Source organism: Crinia signifera, chromosome 11 (assembly GCF_055691185.1).
Source record: "Crinia signifera chromosome 11, ASM5569118v1, whole genome shotgun sequence".
Taxonomy (NCBI): domain Eukaryota; kingdom Metazoa; phylum Chordata; class Amphibia; order Anura; family Myobatrachidae; genus Crinia; species Crinia signifera.
Window position 1 is genome coordinate 15,442,334 of NC_139227.1, and position 18,739 is coordinate 15,461,072.

The 18,739-nt window shown below is 46.7% G+C and overlaps 1 protein-coding gene across 3 annotated transcripts in view; it reads right to left on the bottom strand.

Annotated features, from left to right (window-relative positions):
* Positions 1-10,367, bottom strand: part of GNAO1 (G protein subunit alpha o1) — a 176,163-nt gene extending 165,796 nt beyond the window's left edge. The window contains exons 1-2 of one of the 3 annotated variants that reach the window (XM_083164157.1): positions 9,969-10,363; positions 9,434-9,476 (exon numbers count right to left, since the gene is read on the bottom strand). In XM_083164157.1, coding sequence (XP_083020283.1) covers positions 9,434-9,476; positions 9,969-10,086 — 161 coding nt within the window. In that variant the 5' untranslated portion in view covers positions 10,087-10,363. Of the gene's footprint in view, positions 1-9,433; positions 9,477-9,968 lie in introns of all 3 variants that reach the window. The other 2 variants (XM_083164155.1, XM_083164156.1) reach the window with 2 other exon arrangements.
* Positions 10,368-18,739: the final 8,372 nt, after the last annotated feature.

Here is an 18,739-nt window from a genome sequence, read left to right on the forward strand (position 1 = left end):
AGAACCACTGTTCTATGGAAATGGTAAGAAGGATAACAAATAACTTCTTGCATGTAGTGAAATATTTGGTTTCACCTTATCCACAATGGTAGAAATGTCTGCATGTAAATGACCTACATCATATGTAGGCAACTGTTGGTGGTGGAACTTTATTTATATCACAGTTTAGCCCCACCAGACTCCATATACCTCCCATCATTGTTCTGTGTGGTTGTTCACCTCGGTCCTCAGGACCCCCCAACAGTGCACGTTTTGCAGGTCACCCTGTAGGTGCACTCGTTATTCACTGACACATTTTAAAAGATCCACAGCTGGGGCTAATTACTTCACTTGTGATTCTGTGTGGAGACCTGGAAAACGTGAACTGTTGGGGGGGTTCTAAGGGCCGACGTTGAGAACCACTGTATTAAACAATGATTATATAACCGTTTCTTGCAATTTACCTATATATTGTGCACCAATAACAACCAATTGATAGTAGAAAACTAAAACAGTAACACACACACACACAGAGTGGCCAAAAAACTCTGGAAGCAAATGAATTCATGTATATAAAAGTAAACTAATAGTCATTAAACTGAGAGTAAGAACCATAAAAAAAAAAAAACATAAAAATAAATCATTTTAACATCAATAATATTTACAGCCATCACAAAAACATGCAACAGTACATGACCGTCATCAGAGGCTTGTGCGGTAAACCTCTTAACAATGAGTGTGCATTACATAAGTACACTAATAGCTAAAACAGTTTGGATGTGTGACACAAGCTTTCTCTACAGGAATTACACAACCCAAGTGCATTTTCACTAAATACTATAAATTCAAATACAAAATGTTGAGTAACAAAAAGATTATATTTCCTATATAAAAGGAAACCATTACAGTTCATTATGATGAATGAGAATGGGGGAGGGGGGTTTGGGGGCAATTTTTACACCTATTTTGACAAATTCAGTTGGCACTCGAAGGGTTAAGCCAGCTAGAGAGGGGTGCAATACTTCTACTCACACTTAATTACCGGGTTCATGCTAGTTTCTTGCTGGTCCGACCTGGTAATTGGTGCTATGTGAAAGGGGTTACCGGGTCCAGCAAAACAGTGGCAACGCGGCAATACGAACCGGTAAAAAAAGAGTTCTTAGCGGTTCGTTGCCGTGCTGCTTTGCAGTGTGAACGGGTTAATCGGGTTGAGCGATGGAGGAGGCAGTGCTTGGAGCGGCGCCAGCTCTAACTGCTGCCTCCTGCCGCCCCTGATAAAGTTCTACCACGCCCCCGCATGACATCAGTGAACAGAGAAAAATGCAGGGTCGCACCGGGACTAAACCGTTTCAAAGTCCCGGTGTGACCCTGCATTTTGCAATGTGAAAGCGGTATAACAGAGTACGGATTATACGACTATCTAGTCACCAGAAATGAAAATACATTAGAACAGGGGAGTGCTTTCCTTGCTCATTGGAATTTGGACATGACCATACAATAAAACACTACAGAACTCATTACCTGGGACATCGGATTAAATTGTGGTAGTTAACAAGGGCCCATAAAGCATTTTAAATACAGTACAGCTCTGTTCGCGCGGTCACACTTGGATGCGATCAGATTACAAACGCACTGGAAGATTGCAGTCATTGGCTAAACACATTTTCAGACCGTTCCAATCAACAAGAAATCCATAATGCTCAATATAAGCTGGGATAGATGGTCATTTACTGAATAGAGTTAAAAGAATAATAATACATGTACCCGTGTCTTTAAAAAACAAAGAAAAGACATCACCCATTAACATTAGTGTTCATTCTAGCACCCGCTAGCTTTGAAAACCCATGCAGTTCCTGTTCCCTGCCTGGGGTGTCGCTGTCTGCTGTGGTGTTTCTAGCACAGGTCTGGTTTGCATATCAGTGCTGCTATACAGACCACACCGTGCTAGAAGCACTACAGCAGACAGCGACACCCCAGGCAGGGAAGAGGAACTGCATGGGTTTTCAGATATAGTGGGTGCTAGAATGAACACTAAACATGCCAGCAAAATGACACCTTAAATGCATACTAGAGTTTGCCGGAATCAGCCTCAACCCTGCACTCCCAGCTACAGGCGTTCCTGCTACAAATCATTGCTGTAGTAACATGACAGATTATTGTTGGGGTGATGGAAAGGAGGTCCCCTCACAGCTAAGAGATACACCCTATACTTCAGACTACCTGAATACAAATCAATGGAACTACCCCCTTCTGTCACATAGGCAGGCCATTTACACTTGCGTGTCAAGAACAGAAAGACTACAGTAGCCACTATTTTCAGAAACAAAATGATACATTGTAAACCCCACCGTCGATAAGGGACATTACACCTCCCAGTACAATCGTCAAAGCACAGGCTACACAGACTCAGTGTTCTGTGCCAATGCTAACAGGAGTGACTCATTGCCTTGTGTCCAGGAAGCTCCTCTCCAGCCACCAGTAAATGCTCCTGGAAATCAGGAAGCCAGTTAAATGGTCTCAAAGCATTTTATGATCACATTATTTTCCACAAAACGCTTGATTATGTTATCATTGATTTCAATGCTCTTGTTTAGACTTGTCACTAGATAATTGCACAAATTGCACTTACAGTACTTAATTGTCACTTTGGTTCACTAGAGAATTGACGAAAGTGTGCCACTCCTCACCTAGCAGAGTTGCCTACAGACAGGACTAGGGCTACAATGAGCCACTCAACCCAGGATAAAGCGGATCCAAATGACACGCAATGACCCGACCATAGAGGGAATAAAGCAATATTGTATAATTACCAACTGTAATTCATAAAAATTGTAATTATATACATTTTATACCAGTCATTACATTCCGAAGTGTTGCATAATATTGTTACGATGATACAGCAGATGCACGTTTCTGCACAGTACACACAGAGGAGGTTATTTTGGTTCACTATTTCTGACAAATTCCTTCTTAGATGGACAAAACCATGTGCACTGCAGGGGGGGGGGGGGGGCAGATGTAACTTGTGCAGAGAGAGTTTTGGGTGGGGTTTTACTAGATCTATATTGCAGTGTAAAAATAAAGCAGCCAGTATTTACCCTGCACAGAAACAAGATTACTCACCCCAATCTAATTCTCTCTTCACAGTAACATCTGCCCCACCTGCAGTGCACATGGTTTTGTCCATCTAAGAAGGATTTTGTCAGAAAGAGTGAACCAAAATAACCCCCATTATGTACAATGAAGCGATTACATTAGAGCTCTTTGCTTAGATTACCTTATTTACGCAGTTTACCTATACTAATACAGGTTGTGCATTTTGGATTTTTTTTTTCCATACGTACCTGGTCCCCCGGCACTTAAGGATCCTCTTCAGTGTCATCTCCGGTCCCAGGGGTGCATCGCGCGAGTGGTCTGGTGACATCACCGGCGCAATGCATCCCTGGGATCGGAGATGCCACTGAAGAGAATCCCGGACGCCGCCGTGGGGAAAAAAAAAATGTTCCTTTTTTGGAATACAGGGATAAGGGAGACCCTTGTGGAATCCTGCTATCAATACCCCAACATTTGAAGGGAGAAGACTTTGCAAACCTTCCAAAGCAGACAATGAGAAGAGTTGTCCATAGCAACTAAATCAGATTCCAGCGATCATTTTTTCTGTACATTTTATACAACGATTGCTAGAACCGGATTGGTTGTTATGGACAACATCTCGCTTTGTCCTCCTTAGAAGATCAGTTACATTTCCCCCATAGTTACGTTCAGCACAAACTAGCCAGAAGTTAGCATCATTGCGCTTGCCAGGACCCTCGTGGACCCCAACGAGGGAAAATTGCCCGTAGAAGTCAGGAATCTCGACTGACGGTGACTCATCCGGCACCCTGTTCTAGAACCCAATAGTGGTGTCACAGAATGTGTTCAGCATCCCATGGTAGGGATGCTGGCAGACATTACCAAGCATGCATCTCGACTACCAACAGGAGAACGGCGCTGGAATGCCGACCTGCTGGCATGCCAAAAGTATTGGCGAGTGGAAGCATTATGGTTATGGATAAGAGCAAATGACAGTTGACCATTTGCTTGGAAATGCTGGAAAACTGCCAAACTGTCACTCATCCATAACCATGGTTTTGTTCCAACCAGCCAGATCTGAAGATAAATCTTACTAGTGTATGGGCACCTTAAGAGATTGCTCCAGGCCACACAATGACTGCCTACACTGCACCTAGATAAAAGGTACCATTTAATAGCTTTAGCATTTACACTACGATTAACCATAATAGCTTTAAATATCAGAGATAAAGGGAATATTTTTTACGTCACATCTTGCATTACTTCTGATTCTTCATAAGTGGGTCCATCATACGGAAATATGGGTGTGTGCTACATATGTACCATCATGGACAAACTCTGGGACTCGACAAACACTACCAATATACAAATGATGCCATCGTTACAGTTCGTTCTAGAATCCTTTGACATTGAAAACCCACAAAGTTCCTCTTTCCTGCTTGAGGGGTCACTATATGGTGCTTCTAGCATTGTCAGCTCTGTATCTCAGCAGAGATACAGACCAAACTGTGCTAGGTGCCCTACATCAGAAGACCAAACCATACTGGGTTCAATATTTTCTCTATTATGCACATTCTAACAACACAGAAAAGGAAATGGGGATCATCCAATGAATGAGCCTAAACAAAGGACAATTTTCTTCCGCAAATTAAGGACGGTGACTCCTCCACCATCACCCTTCCCCGACACAGTTTGACTGTCACCGGAGCCAATAATCATTGTGCTACTTACTAATAACACCCAACGTACAGAAAACAATTACAGAATACGGAATTAGCTGCCTCTTGTGTGTTTAGATGCTTTGATAGAGGAACATTTAGGTTTGGTTTTACAGCTATTCAGAAGCACACACACAACGCTTTCTCCAAATAGGTCTGATGTTTGCAGATACAGATCTTTAATTCATTTTATACAGTTCCACGATGGATTGTAGAATGGTCACAGAGAGAAATACACCAAGATTTTCAGATGAAACTTACATTACCTGCCAACAAAAAAAAAAAAGTGAAGGATTTTCCAGCAATTGTACCATTGTGTGTAAGACGCAAGAAGGATCTTCCTGTTAATATGCAACAATCTATACAAAACCTCCAACACACGATAATGATAGAGGGAAGACACGTACGCAGATATACAAGAATAGGAATTGTTCATTTATGCCAGCCAAGACTAAAAACACAGGAAGGAAATGGCACAGGAAGAAAAACCTTTTATTACACTATAGGGACTACGGCCTGCACAGAGATGAAAGCCGTGTTTTTAAACCATGTCCTGTTTTTAGTTTTAATGGCCTTATTTTCCAGCCATAGGATTGTGGCTCTGAAGTCTTGGCAATTTAATGGACAGCATGCTTTATCAGCCAATGAGGTAAACGTATGAAGCTTGGAGGCTATGGCCATAAAAACATTATGTGCATGGTGTAGCCAATCAGCTACAATATGTAAAATGACAGCTAGGAGCTGATTGGCTGGTGCATTATCACCTTGCACATATTCTTTATGTGCAGACGCTTGGTGCAAGTGCATGCTCACCGTCCCACTCGCACCTGGCATTGCGGGCAGGGGGCGGGGAAGACAATCCATGGGAACGCCCAGTGCGTGGGATCGCGGCGTGCAAGGAGGGGGGTGGGACTTGCAAGGCTGCGAAAGTCAACCAGAATAAGGTCCCATGTGTATGTATACATATGTAATCGCGCCGATACATATGTATAAGTTTATCCTGAATACACATGCTTCCATCAGACCATATTTTAAATGAATGGCTCTATTAGTATTAAAAAAACAGGATTAAAGAGCCCAAAAGCACCAATGTTACAGAGCACCTGTACAGGTGCCCATAGATGTGCGATTCGATGCAGGTTCCCGCGCACATCCCGTCATACAGCACAGTAAGTGCTGCCCGTACTTTTTGCACTAGATTGCATCGTATCTAGTTTAAAATGCTCGGTACTTTATCACATCGCATGTGTTTTGAATTAGATGCGATGCCATCTAGTTTGTATGGGCACCTTTAATCAAATGCAGACACTAGCTCACATCCACTATCAGGCATGTCCAAACTAGGGCCCTCCAGCTGTTGTGAAACTACAAGTCCCATCATGCCTTGCCAACGTTTTGCCATTAGGGAATGCTAAAACTCTGGCAAGGCATGCTGGGATGTGTAGTTTCCCAACAGCTGGAGGGCCACAGTTTAAACAGGCCTGTATTAAGTGAATTTCAACAAGTCAGAATATAAGCAATGACCAGGTGTAATAATAAATGTGCACCAGATTCAACCTAATAAAACACAGCAGCTGATTATTTGAAACTAGAAATAAACCCTATCTGGAATCCAATGCATTTGATTGAAAGTGTTATCCTTTGATTATATATTACCTACATATTATGCTGCGCTTTAGAGAACATTAAATCATCCACATCAATATGTGCCCCACTGGAGACACTGTACACACCGGGGATTATGCCAAGTACAATGCAAGCTGGCCATAATTCCATTCACATGTTTTCCTGTATATTGAGTTGAATGCATTTCTGCCACCACACTCCCCTATCCCTGTACTCATGGGTATGTATTTAGGAAATCAGCAGCTTGATCCTCTACGAGTTGGACTTCAATGTAGAGCAGCACCAATATAAAGCACTGGTGCAGCTTTCATTGTGGAGATCAAATCCACCTAGAAGAGATGGTTTGCGAAACTGGGGATATACGCTCAGATTTCATACCAGTTATTAGTGCGCAATTGCACCAATGCTATACCTAGTGTGCGGGATCCCTGAGAAAACTGGCCTTTTATATAGCCATATAGTCACAAATCTTCACAACCCACGATTCCACCAGCATGTCTTCATTACACTTGTGCAAATGACTCACCATGACACGGAGTTGCCTACGCTTAAGATCCACGCACAAAACGAACTTGAGTTCAATGTTGCAGCAAACCCACTATATTTAATCACCATCAGTTGTCATTGTATTAATGTATTTTATTGCACATAAAAAAATTAAATTGGAAAACCAGTAGACAAACAGTACAATGGGCCCGATTCACACCAGATAGCTGATCTGCAAAGTTGAATAATGCCCTGTACACAAGAGCATATCGCCCGGTTTTTTAGTGTGTGCAGAGCGATAAATCACTAGGGGCACACTCCCAACAACCAACCAATAATGGTCGCTCCAGCGATTTTGGTATTTCAGTGGTGACTTGTCAGTCAAAACTGAAAAGTCGCTGAGAAAAACAGAACACTGTGCGATATATCGCTGAGAAATAAGCCAAAATTGCTCAACGACCATATTGCACCATGTGTACACACCTTAAGACTGCGAGTAGATAGCTGCCACCCAGGCAGAAAGAAACCCCAGCCCATTTAAATTTGTGAATTAATTGCAAATGGGTCAATAGTCACTATGCATCCGCAAATCCAAACGCAATTCCCGAACCATGAAATGTTTTTTCCAGTCTGTGCAAATGTGAGTAAGTGTGATCCTTCCACAACTCTGCGACAGAAGGCAGGCTGATCAAGGCCGGCACTGACTTCACTCACCCTGAAAACGCCAGGGCACGCCTACATTTTTTTCAGACACTCCCTGAACACTGCCTGTTTCCACCCTAAAACGCTGACTGCCTGTCCGTCAAGCTCCGTCTACTTAACGTTTACAATCCATACTCCTTTTCTGCCGCTACGTTACCTCACGCAATGCGTACATTACACATATACACGTTCATTCAATAATCGCCCGTTACAATTTAATTTGATAAATCGCTCGATCTGTGAATTTGCTAAACTGCAATAAGGTCTGAATCAGGCCCAATATATGTAAATTTAAGGGGGAAAAAAACCCATAGCATTTTAACATTATTTGTAGAAAACAAAAACCTCATGAATGTTACATTAGTTACTTTTGTTTTTGACGGCATAATATACAAGAGAAAAAAAAAAATCACGAAGTTTCCCGATTTTATCCGGAGGGAGCCGAAATAGATCGACAGTTCCCGGAAGCTCTACGGAAATATACGAGTGAGGCCGAAAAGAGCCGAGTTAGCTAGCGCCGCCCAGAACACTTCCGAATCCCGGCTGGGCGCTGTCCACCTCCTGAACTGCCTGAATACAGCTCTGGCCGGCAGCGTGGGGACGGGGGGTGCATGAGGTTACGCCAAGGGATTGGATAAGCCAGATAAAATATGCAACCATGCAATATTAGTACCATTGATACATCGATGCCCTGAATAAACCACCCTGCACAACTCTACGAATAAAGACCAGCACATCATTAACATGTAGTGCTAAGGACCCGGTATTTTATCCATATACAATCTGTTTCTTCTGCCTTCAGTAATCTCATAGCAATCAATGTATTATCCACATGTGTGCCGGATAGACATAAAAGAAGGAATCGACATTTATATAGGCGGCCATCTTTAAAGGCCATCAAATCACAGGGCTGCACCAGTGCAGGTGTCAGTTTAGCCAAGAACAATCTGGATTAACCCATCACACTCTATGCATGCCACATATCGCTACCTACTTAAATCAACCTGTATACTACGAGAAAATATTTTCTATAAAAAGGTATTTAAATGCAAATATAAAATCCTATTAGAACATTAACATATGCATCCCACCTCCCCCATCAGCAATGTACAGATCACCAAAACACACAGGACTAGATTGCAGTATACAATGAAGTGTGGATTGTTCTCAGCAAGACGTTGTTTCATACAATGCACATTTGGATCATGTATATTTATATAACACGGTGCCATTTTTATTTGCATCATGTATATTTCAGTATCATTGTACATAAATAGATTTCTATAGTGGTATACACCATGTATATCCATACTGCACTGTGCAATCACATTCCAGAATTTCCTCAGCACACAGCATTGCCATTATGCTAGCATGTTGGACAGCCTGTGCATTGCACCCTATTACAGCTTCCACCCACCCTGCACTGTCTCCCCCTGCTGATCACTTCGGGCACCCAGGCAGCAGATGATGGCGCTGGGGACTAATCCAGCCTGTTCCCTGTGAGGTGCCATTATCCCAGCTACCTTGAGTCACTGGGATGTCACAGAACAATTAGTGTCAGTGACTCCATACTGCACAAAGCAGCACCGGGTACTGATTACCCTGACAGTGCCAGGCCCAGTACCCCCATGATACAAAACAGCCTGCACCCCAGCAGCAGCAGCAGCACCCCCTCTCTCACATCATGCTCAGCAGTGCGTTAGTATGGGTGACATCTGCATTACTAGATTCAGCACCACAGGCTGAGAACAGCTCCTTGCAATCAGTGCAAAGGGCCAGGCAGGAACATGGCGGCTCACAGTCACACACACAGCAATGGGGGGAGGAGGAGGAGGGGGGAGGCCACTTACTTCATCTGCTTCACAATGGTGCTCTTCCCAGATTCCCCGGCCCCTGTAGGGTCAGAGAGGAGAAAAAAAGACTTTCCATCAGGATGATTAGATGGAAGCTGGCACAGCTCACACACAGATGCATGCACTGTATTATCCCATGCAGCATCCTACCCTGCACCCGATACCAAATCCACACCGATGTGTGTACTCGGGGCCCCCCCAGTCATATCTATGTGCATATGCAGGGATATACCAGGGATATGTGGCATCAGACACATTGGCTGAGGGCATAGGGGCATCTGGCAAACAGCAATAATACTGACAGCCCACAGAAGGGGAACAGAGGGTGCCTGTGGATTTGGGATGTGCACCTACGTATGGGTTTTGATATATATATATATATATATATATATATATACATACACATTACAGGGGGAGCTGTCACCCAGGGGCAGCACACATACATAGAGGGGTGTATATACAGAGTACCGGGCGCAGGGAGGAGGAGGAGGAGGAGGGGGGGGGGGGGGGGTAGATAACGGGGATCTCTCACCCAGGAGCAGCAGCTTCACATCCTTGGCCGCGGTGATCCCATCCTCCTTCAGGTTCTTCTCGATCTGTTTGCTTCTCTCCAGCGCAGCTCTCTCCTCCGCGCTCAGGGTGCAGCCCATGACTGCTCGGGGGGTCCCGGGTCCGGCGGGAGCGGGCGGAGGAGTCCCGGGTCCTAATCCCGGCAGGTGGGGAGGGTGGGTGGGTGGGGGTGTGTTTCCGGGTACCGGTTGGAGGGCGGCGGGGAAGAAGGGGGGATCCCGCTGGAGGTGAGTGCCGGCCGGTGCGGGCTCTCGCTCTGTCACCCTGTCAGTCCGTCTGTCGGTGCCGCTGCGTCCCCGCTATCTCCGTCTCTGTCTCTCCGCTGCCGCTCTGACGTCACTGGGCGCGCGACCGCGGGATCGGCCAGACAGCGGAGGTGGGGGGGGGGGGAGGGCGGGAGCGCGCACTGGGGGGGACGCGCGGGCAAGCTCCGCCCATCGCCCGGGCTGCCGCGTCACGTGGTGCTGGCCGCTGTCATTCCGTGGTCGTACGGGGTGAGACGTGTACTGCTGCTGTTCCTATCCAGCGCTCACTCTCCTCCCTGCATTATGTGCCAGTGGCTGTGCTTCATTATACAGGCAGTGATGCCAGGGGCGGATTCAGGGGTGAGGGCGCCATTATGCACAACAATAACGTCACCCCCCCCCCCCCCACCCCATTATTGTATTATTTTTTTTGTTATTACTTATATGCCCCCTTTTAATAATAGTCGATTTAATTGATTTATTTTGAAAAGCCGCCAACTGGTATTTTTTATTATATTTACTAATATAATAAAGGTACTTGTGAGTTATCTGGACGCCCGATTTTTTGATAGTATGCCTTAAGTTAAGGCATACAATCAGATACGATGCGATGCGATATCGCATCGCATGCGACCATCGGATGCGATGACCCGATTTTTCCATAGGAATCAATGTTAAAATGATTCCTATGGAAAAAGGGGTCCTTTTCATACCCCTACTATCCAAGTGGGCATGGAGTTGGATATAAACCTGTGGCGAGCGTAGCGAGCCACCGAGCCCGAAGCGTGGCGAGCGAAGCGAGCCCCGCGAGGGGACGGTATTCCGTGTCCCCTCGCGGGGCTCGCTACGCTCGCCACGCTTCGGGCTCGGTGGCTCGCTACGCTCGCCACAGGTTTATATCCAACTCCATGCCCACTTGGATAGTAGGGGTATGAAAAGGACCCCTTTTTCCCATTGAATTCCATGTTAAAATGGACTCAGTCCATTTTAACATTGATTCCTATGGAAAAATCCGTTGGTCGCATGCGATGCGATGCGATGTGCCCGATCCGACCCGATTTTGAAATCGGGCGTCCAGATAACTCACAAGTACCATAATAAATATTAACTATATTTACTAATGCTTACTGCAAGGGGGTTAAATGGTGGGGATCTCCGAAAACAAGCGACCCTCGCCGTTTAACCCCCGCGCCGGCCGATCTCACTAATGTCCCGGGGGAACCCTCGCTGTCAGATGATGGTGAGGATTCTCACAAACAGCGAGGCTTGCGACTAATGCAGGGAGCCCGCTGCATTTAGCCACGAGCCTCGCTGGTTTAGCGGCCGCGCACGCCTTTTCCACATGGCTGTAAAAACCCAGAGAGGTGGAAACGGTGAGCTGTGACAGCTGGCAGCAGAGGCGTAGGGAGGGCGGAGCCACCGGAGCACACGCTCCGGGCACAGTTGGGGCGCAGGGCGCCGTCCCCCCTCCGCAAATGAGGTGGAGTCCTGCTGCCCTGTAATAATTCATTTAACACACGCAGGGCAGCGTGCGCCGGCGGCTGCCCTGCCCGGCGCCTGCCCCTGTCTGCCCTGCTCACCTGCTCCCGGCCTGCGCCGCGACGTGATGGGGTCACATCACGTGACTCACTGCTCAAGTCCCTATCCAAGCTGCTGCTGCTCGGGCCGGCTCCCGGGCAGCGCTGTGCAGCAAAAATAAGAATAAGGAAGACTCCACTCCTCCCAGTCCCCTGCCTCTACAGAGGAATGTCTGTGCTGTGCGCTCCTCAAGGTAGTTTCTTTCGTTTTTTTTTTAAATAAAGATATAGAATTAAGGGAATAATCATGGGGTCTGGGGGTTTGGTTGGGGGGGGGGGGGAGGGGGATCTCTCTGGTTTATGCTGCCACCCTGCTCTTCTCAAGGTGGATTTTAGTTTTTTACTAAAGATAAATAATTATGGGAATAATCATGGGGTTTAGGGGATTTGTAGGGGAGGGGGGTGAATCTCTCTTATATGTGTCTTATATAGCGCAGCAGATTCCGTTACAGCGTCTTATATAGCGCAGCAGATTCTGTTACAGTGTCTTATATAGTGCAGCAGATCCCGTTACAGTGTCTTATATAGCGCAGCATATTCCGTTACAGTGTCTTATATAGCGCAGCAGATCCCGTTACAGTGTCTTATATAGTGCAGCAGATCCCGTTACAGTGTCTTATATAGCGCAGCATATTCCGTTACAGTGTCTTATATAGCGCAGCAGATTCCGTTACAGTGTCTTATATAGCGCAGCAGATTCCGTTACAGCGTCTTATATAGCGCAGCAGATTCCGTTACAGTGTCTTATATAGCGCAGCATATTCTGTTACAGCGTCTTATATAGCGCAGCAGATTCCGTTACAGTGTCTTATATAGCGCAGCAGATCCCGTTACAGTGTCTTATATAGCGCAGCAGATTCCGTTACAGTGTCTTATATAGCGCAGCAGATTGCGTTACAGTGTCTTATATAGCGCAGCAGATTCCGTTACAGCGCCTTATATAGCGCAGCATATTCCGTTACAGTGTCTTATATAGCGCAGCAGATCCCGTTACAGTGTCTTATATAGCGCAGCATATTCCGTTACAGTGTCTTATATAGCGCAGCAGATTCCGTTACAGTGTCTTATATAGCGCAGCAGATCCCGTTACAGTGTCTTATATAGCGCAGCAGATTCCGTTACAGTGTCTTATATAGCGCAGCAGATTGCGTTACAGTGTCTTATATAGCGCAGCAGATTCCGTTACAGTGTCTTATATAGCGCAGCAGTTTCCGTTACAGTGTCTTATATAGCGCAGCAGATTCCGTTACAGTGTCTTATATAGCGCAGCAGATTCCGTTACAGTGTCTTATATAGCGCAGCAGATTCCGTTACAGTGTCTTATATAGCGCAGCAGTTTCCGTTAGTGTATTATATAGCGCAGCAGTTTCTGTTACAGTGTATTATATAGCGCAGCAGATTCCGTTACAGCGTCTTATATAGAGCAGCAGATTCCGTTACAGCGTCTTATATAGCGCAGCAGATTCCGTTACAGCGTCTTATATAGAGCAGCAGATTCCGTTACAGTGTCTTATATAGCGCAGCAGATTCTGCCACAGCGTCATATATTTCAAATGTAACATGCTAACATATGTTAGCCACGCCCCCAATTCATAACCGGGGGGGGGGGCTCGAAATATGACCTTGCTCCGGGCACCGTGGCACCTAGCTACACCGCTGGCTGGCAGTCAGCACCAGGGCAGCCGAGAGGGGGAGCGGGTACTAATTACCCAGGCCCAGGCTTGCTGGAGGGGCCCCACAGAGGCCCTGGTCCTACCCCTTCCTTCCCCCTCCGTCCCTATCGGGTAGCAACAGCAGCACACACGTCTACAGCATGTGCTGTGCTGACAGCAGGCTCAGCATGAGTGTCTCACTGACAGCGTGAGAGGTCATGCTGAGCCTGCTGTCAGCACAGCACATGCTGTAGGTGTGTGCTGCTGCTGAGATTACAGTTTTTAGAGTTTTCTTTCACCCTCCTCTAAACGTGTTGGGGGCGTGGCCTAACTGCAGGAGGTGCCCACACCTCCCACACTTAGGCCATGCCCCCAACATTTTGCCGGGGCCCGGCATTCCTCTCGGCTGCCCTGGTCAGCACTGCTCACTGTCACAGCTCACAAAAAGCATTGAATCTACCCCAATGTAGGACAGCATACAGGGGCAGTATATATGTGCTATACTTCAGGCTGACAGTTTTACAAGCATCCAAGTGCCACCCCCAAACATGTGCCGCCTCACGGGAGGTTTGGTTCTGAGTGTTGCTCCATGCAGCTGGGGCACGCGTCTCTTTGCTGTGTTTCATACATGTATCTGGTCTATCCTGCACCACATTATAACCTGCACCACAGGTATATGAAACCATTTCAGGGAGTTTATAAAAGCAATATCTACAGTATGTGCATGCTGGCATGATAGAAAAACTGGCTTACATCCTACTGTAATTGAGCTATATAGCAAGAAATCGATGGGGTCCCCCAATGCCAATGCCGCATAGGGTGGCACGATGTTTGAGTGTGCACATGCACTGCTGTATGATTCTAATGTGGTTGGAGTTACGCCCATCATTGCAAAGTACAGAAGTCCTGCAACACTGGAGACGTAGAGCGGCAGCAGACTGTCAGTCACGGGGGGGGGGGGGGGGGTCAGCCACTGTTTTGAAAATGAATCTTGGGCCTAATTGAGGCCCAATTGGAAGGACCCAAATTCAGCCCTGTTCTGATGGTGGGGAGTCCACGCAAGCTTAGATTTGCATTTTCAACAATTGGACATGCAGGAAGGAGGTGGTATGTACCTGTACCTTCTGCATTTGCATTGCTAAGGATCGCATATGCTAAGCTGAATGAGGACCATCGCCCCTATCCCACCCCCATTCATTATATTTACCCCCAAGAGCACTAAGGGCCAGTTTGGAACGCAGGGCTGCAAAATCATTGATTACCATATGACTGCACATGCGCACTGCACGTTGTGCTCATGCGCAAGCTGTTTGTGCGAAGGGAGCCTGCGATGGCTATCCATTGCAGGGTGATTGACATCGAGCGGGCATTTTGGGGTGGTAATGCAGCGTTTTCCGGGGGTGAGAGCAGGAAATAAATCTCTTTACCCCTTCCGCTTCTGATGAGTAGGGATGGCCATTGTTGCCATAGCCATCAATGGTTGCCATCGATGGCAATTCTGCAACAGGCCATCGATCGTGCTAAACTATGCAATGGATGACCATCGATATTTTACATATCGATGGTCATCCATTGTGTTTGATTGATTGGCCTGTGGGGCAATCAAAACACGGGGACGGGGCTTCATGGGTATCGGGGCGGAGTTATGCCCGGTGTCCCGGCACTTTGAAAGGAAAAAAAAAAAGAAAAACATAGTTTTGCTTTTCCATCGATGGAGGGAAACCATCTGGTTCTCCCCCATCGATGGCAAAAGTATTCGACATCGGCCATGAACCATCGATGATTTTGAATCATCGATGGTCGATGGCCATCCCTACTGATGAGTCAGATTAAAGTCAACATTGGCCTGTAGTCAGATTAAAGTCAATTTTGGCCTGTAGCTGAAATTTCTAGATGGCCACTGCAGCAGGTGTGGCACGTGCTGCAGTTGTATGACCAGGCCTTTCCAGAAGGGTTGGTGGGGTGGGGGAGGCTAGAGGAGAAATTTCCCTGGGCCTCACAATATTCTGACTTAAATTGGCCATACACTCACACCAATTGGCCTGAGAAATCAGATATAAAGTGGCTAACCGCTTGTGTTTCAGATCCGATATGCAAAAAAAAGTTGCTGCGAGTGACACTGGCATTTTTAGTGCATATTTTGAGGATCTCTCACACCAATGTTGCCACTCAAAGGGTTCATTTGGGTTTCCTCAGGTCTCTATAAACCTCTGGAAGAGCTTGGGTGGGTACTTGTGAATTATCCGGGCGCCCGATGTTGAAATTGTATTACAGTACATTAAGAATACGATGCGACACGACTTCCCTTGAAATTTCCTTGAAGACAAAATCGCGTCGCATTGTATGGTATTGTATGGATGCGACGCGATTTTAACCCATCCCGCCCAATTGTAATCCCGCCCTCTGCCACATCTGGCAGAATTTCACTCTAAAGGAGTTTTGTCAGGAGATAACAACTGGTTTGCTGTGGTGCTTTGTATGAGACTTTTCCTGAGGTGATTTTTCAGGTATTTTCATTCAATTTCTTTGGATATTGGCCCATTTTGCCCCTTACATCCTATTTGACGGTATGGCTTTGCCGGGCAGTATCTTCAGCCTCCCCAAGACGGAAGAGGATACTGTGAAGTTCATGCAGGACAATGGGCTTCTTCCAGCGACAGCTACCTGTCTAAACGGACACCCAATGCGCCTGTCCGTGAATGAGCGGAAATGGCGCTGCTATATAAAATGCTGTGGCAAAAAGCAAAGTCTGCGGGCCTCACTGTTTTACCCTGGATGCAGACTTCCATTCATGACAATCCTCAGGTTTATTTTCTGCTGGAGTGAGGAACTTACATCCATAGAGTTCTGTGACAAACATCTGAATATCTGCAATAAGACGGCTATCTTTTACAACGCCTTAATGCGGGAGGCGTGTCAATGCGACCTCATGTCCCAGCCTCAACGCCGTATTGGTGGAGTAGGCAAAATTGTGGAGATAGATGAGTCGCTGTTTGCAAAGAGACAAGCGAATGTCGGCAGAGTTCTCCCACAGCAGTGGGTCTTTGGAGGAGTGTGTCGCGAAACAGGGGAATGTTTCATGTTGCCTGTGGAAAAGAGAGATGCGACAACCCTGATGACTGCAATTGCAGAGCATATCGAGGCTGGCACTACAATTGAAAGTGATTGCTGGCGTGCGTACAATACCGCAGAACTTGAGCGTGCTGGATACAATCATTTTAGGGTGAATCATAAATATAACTTTGTTGACACTGGAGCACATACACAAAACTTTGAAAGACTATGGGGATGTGCAAAGTGGCTGAACAAACACCAGAAGGGCACAGCCCGCCATCACCTTGACTCTTACATGCAAGAATTTGTGTGGCGAAAGTGCCTGGCGGGTGACAGCCCATTTACACGCATTCTACATGCACTAAGTTTGTTGGTGAAGTAATTATGCCTATTAATGATTGTATGATATGTGTTCTTGTTGTTCTAATTTATTGCTGATATATGTTAATTTTGTTGTTCGCATTAATTACAGTTATTCCTTAAATTCTGTTGTCCTTAATGTGTCAGATATGAATGATATTGATGAATGATATTGGATGTTCACAACCAGGCCACTATCAACGCGAACCCGAAGCGTGGCGAGCGCAGCGTGCCCGCGAGGGGCCGCGGTACGCGTCCTCCGACCTTTTCATACCCCCACTATCCACGTCGGCGTGGAGTTGAGAATATAAAGTGTGGCGAGCGCAGCGAGCCACCGAGCCCGAAGTGTGGCGAGCGCAGCGGACACCTGTGAAGCCCGCGAGGGGACGCGGATAGCTGTGAAGGTGTCCGCGTCCCCTCGCGGGGCTCGCTGCACTCGCCACGCTTCGGGCTCGGTGGCTCGCTGTGCTCGCCACACTTTATATTCTCAACTCCACGCCGACGTGGATAGTGGGGGTATGAAAAGGTCGGAGGACGCGTACCGCCGCCCCTCGCAGGCTCGCTGTGCTCGCCACGCTTCGGGTTGGCGTCATTAGTGGGGTGGCGTTAACAATGGGGGAGGGATTTCCCTTTATTCACTTTTTGGGGGGTTTGGGGCATTTTTACATTGAAATAAATGTAAAAACGGGTCTCAGGGACCATTTTACATTGATTCCAATGTTAAAATCGGGTCCACTGCTAAAACCGGGTCCTTCTCTCGTCACCTCGCATGGCATGGCATTTGTTTAACACGCGATGGAACGCGAAGCGACGCGATTTTTTCGGACCCGATCAAAATATCGGGCGCCCAGATAATTCACAAGTTCCCTTGGGTGTGATTAGTGATGGGGCATGACCAGTGTGGTGTGAATGTGGTATACACACAGGGTGTTGCCATTGTTATGGGTTTTGGCTATCTCCAGGGAGGACATAGCTAGTGTCCACCTCAATCAGGTTATAGTGGAGCTATAACAAAAATAAAGTGTGAGTCTTTTTTATGGAGTGGAGTAAAGGTGCATACACACTGTACAATTTTTTGGACCAATTTTGTTGAAAGACATTTCCATTGAACCCAGTGTCCTGGACGAAAGATGTTTACGAAAGATATTGACGACAGACGAACGACGAATGATGATGCGCATACCCGCCAGTTGTTCATCAAGACTGTTCGTCAACTGTGCATGGAGCTCAATTTGGATACCTTTCAAAAATAGCCTATAAACGGTAGCTTGATCTTTCATCTTTCGTCTGTCGTCAATATCTTTCGTCAACATCTTTCGTCCAGGGGTTCAAGGGAAATGTCTTTCAACAAAATTGGTCAAAAAAATTGTACAGTGTGTATGCACCTTTAGGGTAAAGTACCTGAATGAACGGGACAGGGTATAAGGGTGAGGGAACCTGGATGAAGGGACAGGAAGAATGGGTGGGGTATTTGGAAGAAGGGGCCAAGGTGTAAGGTGAGGTTACCTAGATGAAAGGACATGCTGTAGGAGTGATGCTCCCTAGTTGAAAGGACAGGCAGGGCCGGCGCCACCACTAGGCAAGGTTAGGCACTGGAGGGCGGTAGTAAGCCGGCCAGAAGCAGAAGCAGCAGGAAGCTACGTCGCTACCTCAGTCCGCAGAGGAGAGGATCAAGAAGCAAGCTGCCTGCAAGACTTCTACAGAAACAAGTGTGCAGCTGTTATGTAAGTATTCCCCCACCCTGTCCCCCCCCCCCCCCCCCCCCCCGCCGGAGCCCGCCCGTGTAGTGTAGTACCTTGCTGCGCTGCCGCCTGCCAGGCGCTGACAGACTAGTCAGTCAGTCGC